The sequence below is a fragment of the Tiliqua scincoides genome, chromosome 2, assembly GCF_035046505.1.
Source record: "Tiliqua scincoides isolate rTilSci1 chromosome 2, rTilSci1.hap2, whole genome shotgun sequence".
NCBI classification, from domain to species: Eukaryota; Metazoa; Chordata; class Lepidosauria; order Squamata; family Scincidae; genus Tiliqua; species Tiliqua scincoides.
Genome location: NC_089822.1, coordinates 5,701,723 through 5,719,953, shown reverse-complemented (window position 1 = coordinate 5,719,953; position 18,231 = coordinate 5,701,723). Strand labels below are relative to the sequence as shown.

General features: G+C 45.8%; 1 protein-coding gene across 1 annotated transcript; it reads left to right on the top strand.

The window, feature by feature from the left end:
- The first annotated feature begins 2,125 nt into the window (after positions 1-2,125).
- On the top strand, positions 2,126-16,354 carry ATP5F1A (ATP synthase F1 subunit alpha). Its single transcript, XM_066613484.1, has 12 exons — positions 2,126-2,299; positions 5,542-5,620; positions 6,818-6,987; positions 9,155-9,328; positions 9,430-9,596; positions 9,971-10,119; positions 10,517-10,668; positions 10,768-10,992; positions 12,046-12,153; positions 14,327-14,471; positions 15,492-15,642; positions 16,024-16,354. The coding sequence occupies exons 1-12, from the start codon at positions 2,240-2,242 to the stop codon at positions 16,103-16,105; spliced, it is 1,662 nt and encodes a 553-aa protein (XP_066469581.1). The 5' UTR covers positions 2,126-2,239; the 3' UTR covers positions 16,106-16,354.
- Positions 16,355-18,231: the final 1,877 nt, after the last annotated feature.

Sequence of the window (18,231 nt, the reverse complement as noted above, 5' to 3'; positions counted from 1 at the left end):
CTGAGGTAGCTTACTGCTAAAATCAGGAAGTTGTACATGCCCATCATGGTTTGTAACCCGCGATGTATTTTTCCTCCAGAAATTTCTCCAATCCCCTTTTAAAGGCATCTAGGCCTGATGCCATCATCACATCCTGTGGCAAGGAGTTCCACAGAGCCTGGGGCAGGTGCCCTCAGGCTCCACCCTAGCTTCATCTCTGACGCCCAGCAAGAACTCAATCCAATATTTGTGGTGGGGGGTTATCTCTGTGCCATGAATGCACAACACCAGAAAGGCGGTGGGACAATGGGGGCCGAGTTTCGCAATATGCGCCTATCCTGTGACATAGGAAAGGTCAATGTTGGCTGAGTAGCCTGCAAGAGCTCCTCATAAGGGTTTCTCTCTCTGTGCTCTGCCTCTATATGAAATGGCTTCTTTTTACACCACAAGGTAAAGTAATGGGGGAGGGGCTGGGAAACTCAGGACCCATCCTAGCCGGTTTCCAGTGCCAGTGGGGCATGCACTGCTTCTTGCGATGGGGAGGCAGCCACAGAGGCCTCTTCAGGGCATGGGAACTTTTGTTCCCTTCCTTGGGGCTGCATTGAGGTTGCACTGGTGCTGGAAGGATGGGTAGGATCGGGTCCCCAGGGGTTGTGGGGAGCGCACTCTGCACATGCCCAGAGGCACTCTTCCCTGCCTGCCAGACTGCTGCGGCTGGACCCGACCCAGGGACTGCAGCCTTCCTTATGGGGAAAGGCTATGGTGTTTGGGCCTCTTCAGCCTAGAAAAGAGGCGCCTGAGGGGGGACATGATTGACATACAAAATTATGCAGGGGGTGGACAGAGAGATGCTCTTTACACTCTCACACAACACCAGAACCAGGGGAGTGTTCTAAAACTGAGTGTTGGGAGAGTTAGAACAGACAAAAGAAAATATTTCTTTACTCAGCGTGTGACTGGTCTGTGGAACTCCTTGCCATAGGATGTGGTGATGGCGACTGGCCTGGACGCCTTTAAAAAGGGATTGGACAAGTTTCTGGAGGAAAAATCCATTAGGGGGTACAAGCCATGATGTGCATGTAGAAAAGGGCTATGTCAGAATGCCAGACGCAAGGGAGGGCACCAGGATGAGGTCTCTTGTTATCTGGTGTGCTCCCTGGGGCATTTGGTGGGCCGCTGTTAGATACAGGAAGCTGGACTAGATGGGCATATGGCCTGATCTAGCGGGGCTGTTCTTATGTTCTTATGGCAGGTTACCCCTGGGGGCTGGGGATAAGAATAGGCCCTCAGTTTGGCTGTACTTGTCGTAAGAGGCGACTGAACAGCCACCGGGTAGATGGGACTCGTCAGCCTGGGAAGGCAGCTCATCTGAGAGAAGGAAAACTCTGATCCCAAACCTCCACTGCCTTGTGGCTACATCCAGTTATGGGAAAGGCTTCAGGAGTCAACCTCGAGGCAAAATCCGGAGCCGGAGTCCCTGAGGCAGTTCATGGCTGAACACAGTCATATTCTGGCAACTCCTGCGACGCCGCTGGAACCAACCGTATTGGCCTCTGCCTTGCCATTGGACCATTTCAGCGACGTGGAGAGGGGGGATTTGCTGCATGGGTAACAGCCTGTCCTCCACACCTACTTTACCCAGGCTTCGCGCACTGGAGAGGACACTCTGTTCCAGAGCCACCATTCAGAGCGTGACACAATAGTCTTTCGAGACTGAAGGATGCCAACAACAGATGGCAGGCTGTCAGTTCAGTCCAGCCAGGGGGCGTGGCCACAGATCCCGCCACGCCCCTTCCTTCCCTTCCCTGGATCGCGGCACCGGCCACGCCCCTTTCAGCTCTCCAGCCCACCTGGTGGGCGTGGCCTACGTGAAAATGGGAGCCACGCCCACTTTCGCTCTCACGACTCGGTTTCCCTCAGTACGGAAGCGCGGCTGCTGTAACTTTTTTCAATAAAAGCATAAAAACTATGAAGCTGTACGTTTTTTGAAAGGCTCGTTCGAAGAAAATGAGATAGAGGTGAAGTGGGGTTATTCGGGTTTGAAAAAGAAGCACTTCCGGGTCATGCTGGAGGCGACCTTCTTGTTCTCCTCAAGGCCGCGGGAAGGGGACGGGACTTAGCTCCACTTCCGGCGGAGGGGCGGGGCAGCGCGGCGGCCATTTTGTCTGCGGTGCCTGCGCGAGGCGGCTGCAGCGGCAGAGACAGCCAGCGACAGGCACCAGTGACTCCCGCTCCGCTCCCTTCCGAGGCTCTCGCTGCGATGTTGTCCGTGCGTGTGGCCGCTGCCCTCGCTCGCGCCCTGCCTCGGCAGGCCGGCTTGGTAAGAGCCGCCGCGGCGCCGCCATCTTGGTCCGGCTGGGGGTGACATTGACGTGGGCGCCTCCTCCTTGCCCGCTCGCTGCGGCCTTCGCTCCGGGACGGCCTCCTGGAGGGCTCTTCCTCCCCGTCCCTGGGCAGCTGCAGCCGCAGGCGGGGCTCCGTCCTCCGCAGTGGCGTAACCAGAGGGGGCGAAGCCCGGGCCTCGCGGCGTGCAAGCGCCCCTTCCCTCGGAGCGTTCCTGGCCGGGGCGCGGAGCATCAGTCTTGCGGGAGGGCCCCCTCCGGAGCCCTCCCCGCCGGTGGCCGCCGAAGGAGCTGCTTCTGCGCCGCTCCCACTGCCCAGAGCGATGCTCCCTGCAGCACTTGCAGTCCTAACCAGTTTCCAGCACTGACACACGTGGCACGCGCTGCATCCTGCGGGGAGAGGCAGGCCAGGGGCCTCCCCAAGGTCAGGGCACCTTGTCGCCTTCCCTGGGGCAGCACTGCCAGGCCAGTGCTGGGAAGCTGGGTGGGGTTGCGCCCTGAGCGCCTCGCAGGCACAGCGGGACCCCGCAAGACTTTGTGCTCTGCACCTCCTGCAGCTGCTCCAGGTCTTCCCAAACAGGCTTGGACAGGTGAGGCTTTCCACATGCAGGGGCGAAGGCTAAAGAGCCCAGCAGGGCTGCGTCCTCTTTGCATGCAGCTGGTGGCAGGCAGAAGTTCCTTGCAGACCTGTCCTCTCGCTCTCAAAACTTCTTAGCTTCACAACCCACCTTTTAAAATGATGCTCTGTCATGACTCATCTTGCTTTATGAGATTTTTAAAAGGCTAATCTGGAAAGAAATATTTCTGTTTATTTACAAGTGCTGTTTATTTGCAAAAACCTTGATCTGTTTTTCATAATGAGGCAGCTGTAGCGTCATGGTCTGTTACATTACCCAACCTTCACCCCACTGGTTGTCATTGACAGGAGGGGGGAGAAACACCAGAAAAGACAATTTATTTCCCTGTATTTGCACAAGCTTGCAAATTGCAGGAGCTCAGCTCTTTGCAGGACAGTCAGCAGGAATGTGATTTTTGAATAGCCTAAGGATTTGAGGCAAGTAGTTATCCGATCTTTTCCATCACCTTGGATTTCTTTGGAAGCTATGCAGGACCCACCAGAAATGATTCACCAAGTGGGTCCTGACTCAGTTTGAGAAACACTTATAGGGAGTTTGCTGAAGCTGTTGGTAAAATGGCATAGAGGGGGACAGAGGAGACGAGAATCAGCGAAGGTTGATTCTTCATTGGTTCTGTTATGGCCATCTAAACAGTCACAGAGTGAGCACAGTTTCAGTTTTTGTAGGCTTGCTCTTTAGGCTACATGCGCTTGAACACTTGCTCACCCTTTCAATGACCTTTAGTAATTGACCCTGATAAATGCATTGCTGTTCTGTGAGTTTTTTCTCCCCATCCCCCCATTGGCTCCACTTAATGGGTTTCTGCATGTCTTAAGCATAGCTCACTTGCTTTTATGTGATGGGGAAATTAATGTAGCTTTGGAGGGAGCTTATGGTTGTATTAGCATAGTATCCTTGGTTGGTGTTTGTAACCTTGAGCTGCTTGTTCTTCTAGGAAGCTTAACTTCTCAACCTTTATGAACTACTTTTAAAATGGTGGTATTTTTGCCTTTTAGTTGCTTGTTTGGGGAGAGGGCTGCTATGCAGGCTTGAACTGCTGTTCCTCTGTAAAAATCCCACTTAAAGTCTAATATAAGCACTCCCAAACTAACCGAAGGGTTCTGTTCCAGACAGCATTATGTAAGTTGAAACCCTGTTCCAGTTCACACAGCAGCAGACCAGAGGAGAGTGAAATGACAAGGGATTAGATTGCTACTGCTACTATGGCAAGAGCCCAGCTTATGCAAATAGCATAAGGCTACTGCAAGCATTGGTGGCATGTGGAGGGGAGCAGTACCTGCTGCTTTCCCCCCCTCCAGTCCAATGTGGATGCGGCTGGCGTCCTACCTGCCTTTTACTCTGTGGAGGAAATGCAGAGCGAGTTTGGAGTATTCCAGCACATTCTGCATTTCTTCCATTTAAAGAGCCCCCCCCATGGAGAAAGGAGCTGCATTTTGATTAGAGGCCTGTGGCAGACTGATGTAAAATCAACATTACGTAAGCTGGGGACCTAGTGTAGTGTGGTTTTCAACTGAGTGCAAGTAGTGGACCTTTCCTTAAAGTCGACCTGCCTTGTCAGCTTATTAGTTGGTGTGGGAATGCCCCAGAAGACTTTGTTTATCAGCATTGTTCCCATTAAGCTTTATAGCTGCATAGTTAGAAATTCTGCATAGCGCAAGATGTCATTGCTGAGTGTCCAGAGATGTTGTCACAATGCAGTCGAAAGGCCACACAGCAAGGGTCTGCACAGTGCCATGGACCTCTTACAGGAAAACTTACTTATCAGCATTGTCTCATGCACTCTAGTAAAATGTTTTCTTGGTTCTGGTAAAACTCTTACATTATCTGATGCAACCCCTCACAAGAGTTTTATTTAGCATTTACAATTGACATGCTGCTGTGGTTTGGACACTTCTTGCAGTAGTTGCAGACCTCTGTCCCTGGATTTGTCATGATCTTATAAAGTGCATTTGGTGTCATTTTGACCACTTGCTTGTGAGATTTGTCCAGTAAACATGATATATATTAGAGGGCAAGACCGTAACCCATTTTTGCTCAATGCACAGGTGTACGCATTTCATCCCTGTTGCATATATGCAACATTGGGCAGAAATGGCTTAATGCTGTGGTTCCCAAACTAATCTAGGTCACAGTGTCTCTGCAGCCTCTCCTTCCTAGCTTAGCTGGGCACCACCATCTTGGATCTTGCAAAATCTAGTGAGATCCAAGATGGCGGCGCTGGCACTCAAATCTTGCAGGATCTGGACTCCACCATATTGGATCTTTCAAGATTTCATTAGATCCCATGGTGGTGCTCAGAGGAACAAGTAGCAGGGACCACTAGGGACATCCTGCAGCTCCCCTATGCGTGTGCTGTGGCACCCTAAGGTGTCATGATGCGCCTTTTGGGAACCTTTGCCTTAATGGGAAAGGGTTCAGTGAACTGGACAAGATCATTGGCCAGATGTTACCAAGACGCCCAGTAAAATCAAACCCCCACAGATAAAGAAGGCCCACTGTACTTTGGAAACTTGTGCCCAGTGAATGTGACTCTGTTTTAAAGGGAATGCTCAATGTAAAACTAAAGTATTTCTTTGCACTAGGTATCCAGAAATGCTTTGGGTGCATCATTTGTTGCAACAAGGAACTTCCATGCGTCTAAAACTACGCTACAGAAAACTGGTGAGTTCAAATACAAGCAACCTCATCTTTGCTAATAAAATAATGGTGAACTTTCATTATTGCTGTGAAGAGTTGCTTTGCACAAATACTAAGGACCAGATTAACATCTGATTAATGTTCAGATGTTAATTGTCAGCACTTGTTTACCACTGCTTCAACAATTCTGGTTTAAGCAGCTGTAACATTTACTTAGGGCTGCTTTTATAGCATTCAGGGCCGAAACAAAGCAGGCTTTCTCTATAATGTTGTCACTACTTGGTGATTTTTCCTTCAAAATATTTGTGTGCCACAGTTCCTGGGTTGGAAAGATTAAGTAGCCCTGTTTAGTATTTTAAAAGCCAGTTCCTTAAAATTGCTATGTTGCACAATTGAAATTGTGCTTAGCATTTAGTTTATTTGGCTAGAGCAGAGGTTTTCACACATTCAACACTGGGACCCACTTTTTTAGAATGAGAATCTGTCAGGACCTGCCGGAAGTGATGCCATGACTGCAAGTGACATCATCAAGCAGGAAAATTTTTAACAATCCTAGGCTGCAATCCTACCCGCACTTACCCAGGAGTAAGTCCCACTGGCTATCATTGTTAAAAGAGTATACATAATAGCTTGTTAAAAGTACAAGTCCGTACAGGTTCCCAAATGCAGTCACATACCATGGTAGCATCAAGTCTAATATATTAAAAATAAAATATTGAAATGAATGGCGACCCACCTGAAATTGGCTCGCGGCCCACCTTGTGGGTCCTGACCCACAGTTTGAGAAACACTGGGCTAATTTACGAGCTTGCAGAATCAAGAGAAACCTTTTTCAGCTTGCCTCAGTTTAAGTAATTTGTAAAGCTCTTTTGGGGTTATGTTGGAAAGCAGATCAGGAACATAAAACCATAAATTCTCATAGAAATGCTATCTTGGATGCTACAGACTAGTACCTGGAATTGGAAGTGGGCAGCTTGTAGAGTGTGGTCAGCCACAACATACGAGCGCTTGTGCTCCTGTACTGTCCTGAAGACTAGAAATACTGCTTTTCAAGGTGGTGGGTAGGATTCTAGTAAGATTTGGTAGATGAGGATGAGATAAACGACAGATAAATATTGTGTGGCCTAGGGTTACAATATGCGTGGTGGTGTGCTGTCAATAACTTTGCTTTATAATACAAACTGCAAGTAAATTTTTTGATCCTACTTGAAATTTTGACAGGCACTGCTGAAGTATCCTCTATTCTTGAGGAACGTATTCTGGGTGCTGACACCTCTGCTGAGCTAGAAGAAACTGGCCGTGTGCTCTCAATTGGTGATGGTATTGCTCGTGTCTATGGTCTGAGGAATGTTCAAGCAGAAGAAATGGTGGAGTTTTCTTCTGGTTTGAAGGTGATTTTTTCATTAGTTTTGTCCTTATTTTTATATAAAGCTGACTTGTGACTCTTAGATTGCAAAGTGCCTTCCTAGCTGATAAATTAGGTATGTAGAAAAGCTAGAAGGGGGTCATGGCATGTCAGTGAGATTTAGGATTGAAATTATGTAGGAAATTTAGATAAGATTGACTTGACGGGAAGGTAACGATCCAGTGAAGGTTGCTTCTTCTGTTCAACCTCTTTCCTGGTGTGAGAAATCATTGTGTGTCATAGTAGGGCTGTTGTCCCTAATAAGCAATAATTCTGAATGGTTATCAATTTGGTAGTCTTTAGCAACCAGTGAAATTGATAAAATTTGTTTCCAGGTTCAGTCCAAGGTGCTGGTTTTGGCCTAATTCCAGGCCATTTAGGGCTTTAAAGGTTACCTTGGGCCTGTCTCTTCTGGCTTGAGACTACTCAGGAGACCCCTGGAAACTACTCAGGAGACCTTTCTTTGTGTTGCCTGCCATCATAGGTATGGCAGGTGGGCTTGAGAAAAGGCCTTCATAGTTGTGTGCATAGACTAGGTAACTCAGTCTAAAAAGCTATACCAGTCCTCATCATTGCCCACCTTCCAGTAAGTAGTGTGCTTTTCCTTGGATCAATCTTGTATGTGTTGCTTTAAATGGCTATTCAGTCTTATCTGTTTCTCTGACAATGCAGAAGCTCTGTAAAGGTTAGCACTGCATTCTGCAAAGGGGGGGGGGGAATCAGGAGTCTTGGGAGAGCCATAAGGCCCTCAATTGGCAAGGGGTCTCTTTGGACCTGTGCCTGCTCCTTAGTTGGTGCAAGTATTCGAAGAGGAGGGGGTGTGCTGACTGCTGTCAGAGGGGATCACATCTGGTGCAAGTTGCCCTTGCTGGGTGCCACCCTCTCCCACCTCCATTCCATTGGCCTATCTGGTTCAACACTCCATCCTCCAGTACTGTGCTGCCAGCAGGCCATTTGTGATGGCCATAAAGTGCATTCCCCGTCAGAATGATAGTTCTGGCAGTGGCCTGTTCAGATTGGCCTGTGAGTTAGGTTTCTTGAAGTACAGTTGACCAGTTTGCTATGTATATATGTGTAGCTTTGGTTATGTTGCTCTGAATTGTCTGCCTTGAGTACAATAGTAGAAAGTAGAGTATTTATAAGTCAAGTTATTATATTTGAAGTATGTACCTGGAAAGCACAGTTCTTGGGACTTGTAGCTGAAAGCCTTTGCTTTGTGTGAATTGCCTTGCTAACACTTAAGCGCAGGTGGAACCTTGGTATCCACTGATTTTACATCTACTGATACAGGGAGTCCACCTTTAAATGCCTTGTATCAAGGAAAAACACCAAATCCAATCTGCTACCCTCACACTATTAAATATTTATACACTGCTTTGCAATGTTCCGACTAGCAATGGGCTGCATAAGTGACAGTCTGTCACCGGTCACTGTTCACCCCACCCAAGCCTCTGAAGTCAAGGGGAGCTGTGCTGCCCTTGCCTCTGGGAGCTTTTCTGAGCCCTGCAGAGGCAGCATGTGTCTGAGGCTCAGAATGATCTTTTCAACTGAAAAGATGCAACCAGAAGTGACATTTTTCCTCTTATAAGGCATTTGGAAGCCCAGAGGGCCGGAGAAACTGAAATCCCTTGGAGGGCTTCCCTAGGCCTTCGAATGACTTATAAGATGAAAAAATGTCACTTCTGGTTTCCCCGAGGTAACCAGAAGTTGCATCTTTTTGACCAAAAAGGCCATTCTGAGCCTCGCAGAAGTAGTGCAAATGCTTCAGAGGCTTTGTTTAGTGTTGGGCATTGCTTGATGGGAGTGTGGGAACACATCCCTGTTGCTAAGTGACACACCTGTAATTTCATTCCATTATTTCCCATCTAGTGGCTGAATGCGGTATAGCATTTATACCTATGCATTCTGGTGTAACAGTGAAAGAGCAAGAAACCTGGAGGTGGGTCTGATTTGGTATCCACTGGGGGTTGACCTGTATTTCAAAAATCTTTAAATTATCTTTCATCTTGGGAGTGCGAGGTTATATACACAATAGAAAAAAATAAAACCATTGTCAATAACATTTTATAAACAATTCGGAATAAACAGCAAAAACAGATGACTTGACTAGATGTCTTCTGAACTACCCTCTATTCCTGGTTATTTTCTCCTAGGGAATGTCCCTGAACTTGGAACCTGACAATGTTGGTGTTGTCGTATTTGGGAATGACAGATTGATTAAGGAGGGAGACATTGTGAAAAGAACAGGTGCTATTGTGGATGTTCCAGTTGGAGATGAGCTCCTGGGTCGTGTTGTTGACGCCTTGGGTAATGCCATTGACGGAAAGGTAGGTGAGGCAATAGTAGTTGATGCTGAATGTTACATAACAATGTGGATTGTTTGTTATGAGTTGCTATGAAGAGATGACAATATTTTCTTGCTTTAAAGGGTCCCATCACGTCCAAGACACGTAGGAGGGTTGGTCTCAAGGCCCCTGGGATCATTCCTAGAATCTCTGTGCGTGAGCCCATGCAGACTGGCATTAAGGCTGTAGACAGTTTGGTACCAATTGGCCGTGGACAACGTGAGCTGATCATAGGAGACAGGCAGACTGGGTAAGGACTACTCAGCTTGCTTGCTATATGTTTTCTGTTAGTGCAAGAGTATTCTGGAAATTCAGAGAAAGGAATAAATCTGCTGCTGCCGGGGAATTCTTGTGTGCTGACTGCTGAGAATCACAATGCGTTGTCCACAGACTCCATAGAAGATGTTGGGGCATGTTCTGTGGCATACTTTCCTCATGCAGAAAACTGGCTGGGTCTGTTAGGATGCACCTTTCCTCTACATGAATGGCAGGTGTAGACCAGCTCTTCACTTTCAATTACTAGTATCTTCTCTGTGAATCCAGGGTTCACCAGAACATGGTTCAAATCCAGTGTTGACTGCTGGTAGCACAACATAGTTCTGTTTACTTCTGTTTCTTCTGCAGCAAAACTTCAATTGCTATTGATACTATCATCAACCAAAAGCGCTTTAATGATGGGACTGATGAGAAGAAGAAACTGTACTGTATTTATGTTGCAATTGGTCAGAAGAGATCTACAGTTGCTCAGCTGGTGAAGAGACTTACTGATGCAGGTATTAACATGCTTAGATTCTCCTTCATGCAAGTGCTTGATATGGAAGCACCTCTGCTAATAGCAGGGATGCAAAGAGGTTTCTTAAGAGAACCGTGTTGGTTGAATGAACTTGAAGTATTTCTGTATAGAATGACTGAGTTCACTTTTGGCCAGAGTGGGGATTTGCGATTTTAATAGTAAGATACTTCAATCAAACATGAGTGAAATGCTTACTTTCTGTGGGCTGTTCCTGTTTATAGAAAAGCATCTAGTTTGATAAGAAAGTAGATCAGCAGGGAATAGTGGGACAAATCAAACTGAATTGCAATTAACCAGGCTGCTTGCTTGCTGCACTGGATAAGGAAGAGCTGACTTAAGCAGCCAAACAAATATTAATTGCCTTATCTCTTTTCCAGATGCCATGAAGTATACTATTGTGGTCTCCGCCACAGCCTCAGATGCTGCTCCTCTTCAATATCTGGCTCCTTATTCTGGCTGCTCCATGGGAGAATATTTCAGAGACAATGGAAAACACGCTCTGATTATCTATGATGATTTATCCAAGCAGGTTTGAATTTGTTGACAACTTGATTTTAAGTTTGAAACCTAAAGACATTTTTGGACTTGGGGAGGCAGATGTAACAGCTCAGCTCTTTTGCATCAACAGGCTGTTGCCTATCGCCAGATGTCTCTACTGCTGCGTCGTCCCCCTGGTCGAGAGGCCTACCCTGGTGATGTGTTCTACCTACACTCCCGTCTTTTGGAAAGAGCAGCCAAAATGAATGATGCTTTTGGTGGTGGCTCTCTGACTGCCCTTCCTGTCATTGAGACTCAAGCTGGTGACGTGTCAGCCTACATTCCAACTAATGTCATTTCTATCACTGATGGCCAGGTAGGATTCAAAGGCAGTTACCTAAGAATTGTATATACTAAAGGAATTACTTGGAATGACTTTGTCCTTTTTGGGCCCAATTTTGTTTTAGTAGTAACTTGCTATTAAACAGATGTGTAGGATACTGACAGGGTAGATTTTCATGTCCCTGTTTAAATTGCCAAGGCAAGAATAGTAAAATTGGGTAACCAATTTAAATGGTTTTGGAATTCATATTTTGATTGAGCGAGCATGCATTCTGACTGGTTGCAGTAACAGAAAACATTGGCTTGCAACTAGCTTGAGCCTTAATTCTGCCTTTAGGCTACATAAAAATCTTTGGCCACTAGCCTGCGTACCTTTTTGTATTGTGAAATTTTCGATGGATAGAATCTTGCATGCATGTATACATGTGAAATATTAAGCAAGATCACTCCTTTGAACCTTAAGACCTCAATTTACCTTTCCACCTTTATTTGGTTGAAAGAGCTCAGTCCACCTTTATTTGGAACAGACTAGAACATTTACAAATGCATAAATGAATTTTACATTAAGTTTCTTGACAAAAAACCAGAAGTGGGTTGTGAATGCCTCAGGAAGCCATTCTGAGGAGCAGAGGAGTCCAGAGGGTCCTCACACTTTCCAGAAGGCTGGCGCTACCCCCCAGTATGCCTAAAAGTCCCCTTTTCACAGCAGCAGCACAATCCCCACAGTGCCATCACTGCCATTCTGCTATCACCACTGTTGCCATTCCCCTTAAGGGGGAATGCAGTGGTTTCAGTTGCCCTAGGGGTGGAGTCACAACCCCCAGGTTGGGAACGTAAGTTTAATAAAAGCAGTCTATTTTGAATTCAGAAGAGTGTCATAATGCAACTCATCTCAGTTGATTAAGTTCAGACTTAAGTTTAAACCAGGTTATTTTTTAAAAAGAGAAATGTATCCTACATACCAACAGTAAAGTTGGGCTACTTTGACAATTTGTATGTAAAAATATAAGATTTTTTTTAAGAGACGGCTATCTTCATTTAACTGTCAGTTTTGCAATCACTCTGGATACCCGTCTGTGTCCTTTAGATCTTCTTGGAAACAGAGTTGTTCTATAAAGGCATTCGCCCAGCCATCAATGTCGGTCTGTCTGTGTCTCGTGTTGGTTCTGCTGCTCAGACAAGAGCCATGAAGCAGGTAAGTGTAAAATGATGGTCATATGGTGAACCGGTCATGGTGATCATCAGTTGGTCAATAACAGAGACCCACCTACGCAAGCACAAAAGAGGAGTGGGTGAGGTTAATTGTCATGATTTCTTCCTACTCACTGCCCGTCAAATGGAGTGCACTGCTACTGTGATGTGTTTTGTTTCCTTTCAAGACAATGGTGCAGAGAGTGGTGTGGCAACAGCAAACACCCAGTTTTGAAAAGCTGGAGGGAGGGAATGATGAGACAAGTAGGAGAGTAACTGGATGGGTGGGGGGCTGAAAGGGCCTGTAGAAGGTTGGGCTCACTAAAGGAACCACAGAAAAGAAGAATGGAAAGGGGGGAGAAAGGCCTCCCTGAAGTCTTCACCCAAGAAATGTCTCTAAATCCAGTCTCTCCAGCAGGATTTGCCATCTCTGTGAGCCCCAACCATGGCATTTGGGTACAGAGGCTCTATGAACTCCAGCCCTGGCTTTTGGACACAGAACAAAATGGTGGTCGCAGCACTGCTGCAACTGACTTCTGGGTTCTGGCTCACCTGCTGAGACAGCTAAAGTAACTCATTCATGTGTTGCTGTGTAAAGCAACAGTCTTCAAACCACGATCCACAGTACGCTTGCAACACTGTCTCAGGCATGGCAGTAGCGAAGCCTGACCATTCCGTGCTGCAGCCTCTGTTCTTCGTACCTGATCTTTGCAGAGAGTCATGCCAGTCAGCTGCTTCCGCAGCACACTGCCTCGGAAGTCTCTGCGTCCAGATTTCCAGGGGGAAGTGACTGCCTGGCATGACTCCCTGCAAAGATTGGGCATGAAGAACAGAGGCTGCAGTGCAAAATAAGGCTTCGCCACTTCGATGCCACATTTGAGATCATTTTGCCATCTGGACCACAGTCTCACGGCTCTGTAGAGCATAGGATCAACTTAAATCTGTTATATTGATGCTTTTTAGCATCTAAATAGTTTAAACCGAAACTGGTTTGTATTACGTTCTCTGGTAAGTGTGAGGTCAATATTTTGGGCAACACTGTTTGCAAGGGTCGAAGAGAAGGAGTTAAATTTTGGGCGTAGGCATACAGCCCCCAAGATTTGATTGTACAAGAGTGCTTCACCCAGCTCATAACTACTCTATGGAATGCTGACGGTTACTAACCTAGATAGACTGAAAAGAGAATTAAACAGATTCATAGATGAGTCTATTAGTAGCATGTAGCCATCTTCAGCTTCAGCTTTGGTCTGCCTCTGAGTACAAGTTAATGGGCAACAGTGACTGATGTATTTGTATCTTAATCTTCTGCCTGTGCGCTTCTTAGAAGCTTTTCGTAACTGGGAAAGAGGATACTGGTTTTGAGACGTTTGGTCTTATCAGCAGCACTCTTGTGATTCCACAAAACCTTCTGAATTAGTGCTATTCCTGTACAATTTTTCTTGTCTGTCTTGTTGATTGAAGTATGCCAAAATGTTGTATTGAACAGAACACAGTGTGGCAGACGTTACATGAACGATTTTCTGTGTTGAGCTGGGTCTTGTATCTCTCCAATCTTTGCTCAAAATTGATTTGAAACTTCCGTAAAGGCACCCATCTGGGACAAAACTATGCATGGGGTAGGGACCCCACTGGGTTTGTGAAGCCTCAGTTGAGAGATTGCAGCAACTTACATGAATGAAAGAGGTTGAAGACCACTTACTAGAGGCACCAGTAGGTAAATGGGAAGACATCTGGTGCACCCTTTCAGGTACCAGGAGATTTGTGTTCCAATCCTGCTAATGTTCTTAGCAATAGGAACATTTTAGCACTAGGAACAGCTTTCTCTAGTGCCAGGCTAACCTTTTCTGCTCTCTCCAATAAGAATACTTGGTTACAGTGAAAAGTGCTGGGAGGACATTACGGGGGTGGGGAGTAGGCAGTGATGGGGCAGGTATGGGAGAATATGGTATGGAAAGGCAGATTGACTGGGAACCTACAGTCACATACTATATTTATTGGAGTCACAGCACTAAAAATGTTGAAGACCACTGATCTGTAGTGTTAACTGCTGTGACTACACGTGTAATGTAGAACTGGGATTCTGGTAGTCCAGAAGCTGGCAGCAGACACTAAAAATGGAATGTTTGCTGCTTGGAAAAATTTGCCTAGAAGCCAATAAGTCTAACACCCTTTTGCAGGTGGCTGGGACCATGAAGCTGGAATTGGCTCAGTACCGTGAAGTAGCTGCTTTTGCCCAGTTTGGATCAGATCTGGATGCTGCCACTCAACAGCTCCTCAATCGTGGTGTGCGTCTAACAGAGCTCCTCAAACAAGGACAATACGGTAAAAACCCTTATGCTTAGCTCTGGTTCTGTGCAGAATGCAGTTCTGTTTCTTTCACTGTGTAATGGCTGACTGCTGAATATGGTCATACAAATTAAAGTCCATATGATTCTTGGGTATTTAGTGGGTGTTGAACAGGAAGCATGAAAGCAAATTAGTTGTCTGCTAAAGCTCCGATTAGAGAGGGCATAGAAGGGAGGTAACCAGAAGCTCTTTGTTGCTCCTGACCCTTCCCACAAGGCCTGTACCATCTCTCCCTCCCTCCCTCTTCTTGAGCTGTTACTCTTAGTACTGGGGTGCGTGTGAGAGAGAGAACCTAAGCCAGGGGTGTCAAACTCGTTTCATACCAAGGGCCGAACAGCATTCATGATGCCTGTTGAGGGCCAGAAGTGATGTCATTATTCCCATTATATGGGAGAGCCAATTTTCATGTGGGCTGCCCTTACAGCAGTAATGTCTCAGCACTGCTCAGCTGCTGAGAGCCTGAGGGCTGGATAAAAAGCTTCCAAGGGCCACATCCGGCCCCTGGGCCTTATGTTTGACACCCCTGACCAAAGCCATTATTTCTGGTGATTCAAAGTTAACTGTGTGTCTTGGCAAACTAGATGTGGAGGCATTAAAAAAAGCAACTTGCATTCAGTTTGAAAGCTTTCACTACTGTAACTCTTACTTGAACAGTAAATGGAAGTTCTCTGTACAGTGTATAAAGAGTGTGTGTCAGTTGTGTTCTCATGAGACTTTATGGGAGCCTTGGACATGTTTCTTGTTGCTGTAGTACTTTGAGAAGTATATGGCTCAAATCATAGCTTGCTCCTCTGCAGTAAGTGAAAGGTTGGATGACAGTTGTGCACCCCTCCTTGCCTCAATTTTGAGTTCCACAAGAAATTGAGAAGGGGAGGGATAGAGGAGCCTCGGCTTGGTGCAAGCCCATGCTCCTAGACGTAAGCGTCCCCTTCTTTCCCACTGCTGCAGATGGTTTGTTCCTAAATGGTTGACCAAATTTGTGCTCTTTTCCTCCAGTTCCCATGGCAATTGAGGAACAAGTTGCTGTTATCTATGCTGGTGTAAGAGGTCACCTGGACAAGCTAGAACCCAGCAAGATCACCAAATTTGAGAGTGCTTTCCTTGCTCATGTTCTGAGTCAACATCAGGCCCTCCTCTCAACAATCAGGTACAAATGACTTCATACTGGTTAGAAAACCAAAGACTTGCTTGACCAGGAATCGGTGTTCAGTCATTAATATTGGGGTGTCTGTGATCTTGGTGACTGAAAGTCATTTATAGCAGTTCTAGGCAGAGCTGTTTAAATTATTGTGTAGTAATGATGACTCTTGATGCCAGGTTCTGTATGGCAAGGCACAAAAGACCCTATTTGACTGACAATGTAGAGTTTTGATAAACCTAAAGTGCCTCTTAGTTCACACTGTGGCCTTAACGTCAGCCCTTGTCACTACTGCTTCGTAAACACCTCCATGTCATGGTTATGAAGTGGAGCAGTAGCTGCTCTGCAGTTTCCTCAGTTAAATTTTCACTTTTGGTTTTACTTCAACAGGACTGACGGGAAGATCTCCGAGCAGACAGAAGCCAAATTGAAGGAAATAGTCACAAGCTTCCTGGCAACATTTGAAGCATAAACTCTTAACTGTTCTGTATACCAGGCTGTTTTTTTGGTCACTGACCACTTGAGTACTCTGGTTCCCTTTTTCCAGAGTCTTAACGTTTGTGTGAGTTGAATGTACAGATCTTGCTGAGGATTAAAGGTTCCGTGTAAAGAAGTCTTGTGGCTGTAGTCTTCAGTAATGAAGATCTGTTTGCAGCCTATACGTGTTGGCTTAGGTTTGTGCACAACTACATGGTGAATAAAATCTTGCCTGTAGGAAGAACTTCAGACTGATATTTCCTTTAGAAATATTAAACATTGCTCCTGCACACTTAACAGTGCATTGAATGCTAAAGTGCTTGCTGTATGTTGGTACAGTTGAGAAGAACTTAAAGCACATTAAACAAAGGTGACAGACTGTGCAACTTGCTGTGCTGGCCAGCGGTTTGCTAGCAAAGCAGTTTGCTACTGATGCATAATTTTCATCCACTGGGCGTGTGTTGAGGTGGAGAAACATGCTAGGGAGAGCAGGTATAGTAACTAACCTTTTCATAAAGAGGCTGAAGAACTAGTCAGCAGTGACTAGTTTATAGTCTATTCTATAATATTCTATATTCAGACTAGTTTAAAACTTGTTATAAATAGCAACAAGTGACCAGATCTGAATGGCGAATGGCATCCAAGTATTCTTGGGGAACTTAAATAGCTGTTCTGCTAACAGTTATGTAACTTGTCTGTTATGAGATTATTTAAGGGAATTGATGGGGCCTCTAGGAAATTATAGACTGGTCAGCATCTGTTCTAGGTAAGCTGGTGGCAAGCATAGTTAAAGATAAAATTAAGCATATTAAAAAAACACAGTTTCTTGACCAGGGTGGTATTGAGAAAGCTCCCTAACCAGTGGTTCCTGCTGGTTAGTCTGTCTGCATCCTTTCCTGCTCTCCACTTTCCCTTTCTTGGGTCAGCATCTGAGGGAGGAAACAGGTGGTTTGTCCACTGTCTTCATTCCAGACTACAGCGAACCAGGTGTGGAGGCCATGTGGGAACCTTTCCCAAGAGGTGTAAACTCCAGGAGTTAATAAAACTCAAACTCACCATAGCATCTGCGAGACTGAGGATATATGACAATCCACTGAATTGCTTGTAATCACGATCACGGACTAAGCAAGCACAAATCAAATGTAACTTGTCTAAGTCCAAAAGAGAAGGAGTTAAACACAAGAAGTGTAGATAAAAAGTACAGGCGGTCTGATGGAAAATGCCTGACTTTGGCTGAGTAGACACAAGCAAGAGCTTTATCAAATGAATGCAATAATCAGTAATGCTCAGCAGATGGAGCACATTGCTAAACCCATGAAGCTTGCAAACAAGCTTGGAGTAGAAGAGCAAAAGAAATTCCTCAGCTGGTCTGGCTAAACTTACAGTCCCTATTGTCCTAGGAATCTTTAGTCCCTACACTAATGCACCACCAATAAGTGGGTGTGTTTTCTGGACTGGACAAAAACACATAGAGCATCCCTGTGCTTGAACTTAAATGATTTAAGTTTAACATCAAGTTTACTGCAGTTGCAGCTTGCCCTGACTCCATTCTGCTCCTTCTAGGTAGAGAGGTTTGGCTGCTCACTTACGAATCATATGCCAATCTGTTACAGGTAGGGAAAAGGAGCCTGAATCCACAAATACACAGAGCTGGGAAAATAAAGGTGTCTCAAAACAAAGACTACTGCAGGCTGCCCCAGTAGCTCTTAAAAGTGCTGAGTTTGCCGAAGAGCTGGGGCATTAGAAGTGTCTCAAGATGTGGGTGGCGGGGACTAGCTGTGAAAGTCCCCCTGCAGTTAGCTGGGTTGAGAACCCGTTAGCCCTGCCCACTCTGGGGCAGACCTCTTTCCACTTTTCCAAAATTTCACACTTAGGTGCACTGATTACTTAAAACATCAGAAATTGTATGTGTTGGAATTCACATGAGAACAACCTTTACTCAGTCAATCAACAGCACCAAACACGACTCATGTCCCACCCTGGGCTCAGCTCTGGCTTACTGCCTTTGGAACAATCAGCCAGCTTAAACTGGGTGTCTGTAATAAGTAGTAGCCAAACTAAAAACAGGATTCAGATACAACCAGATCCAATGGAAACATAAGTATAAATGTGTAAAATTTA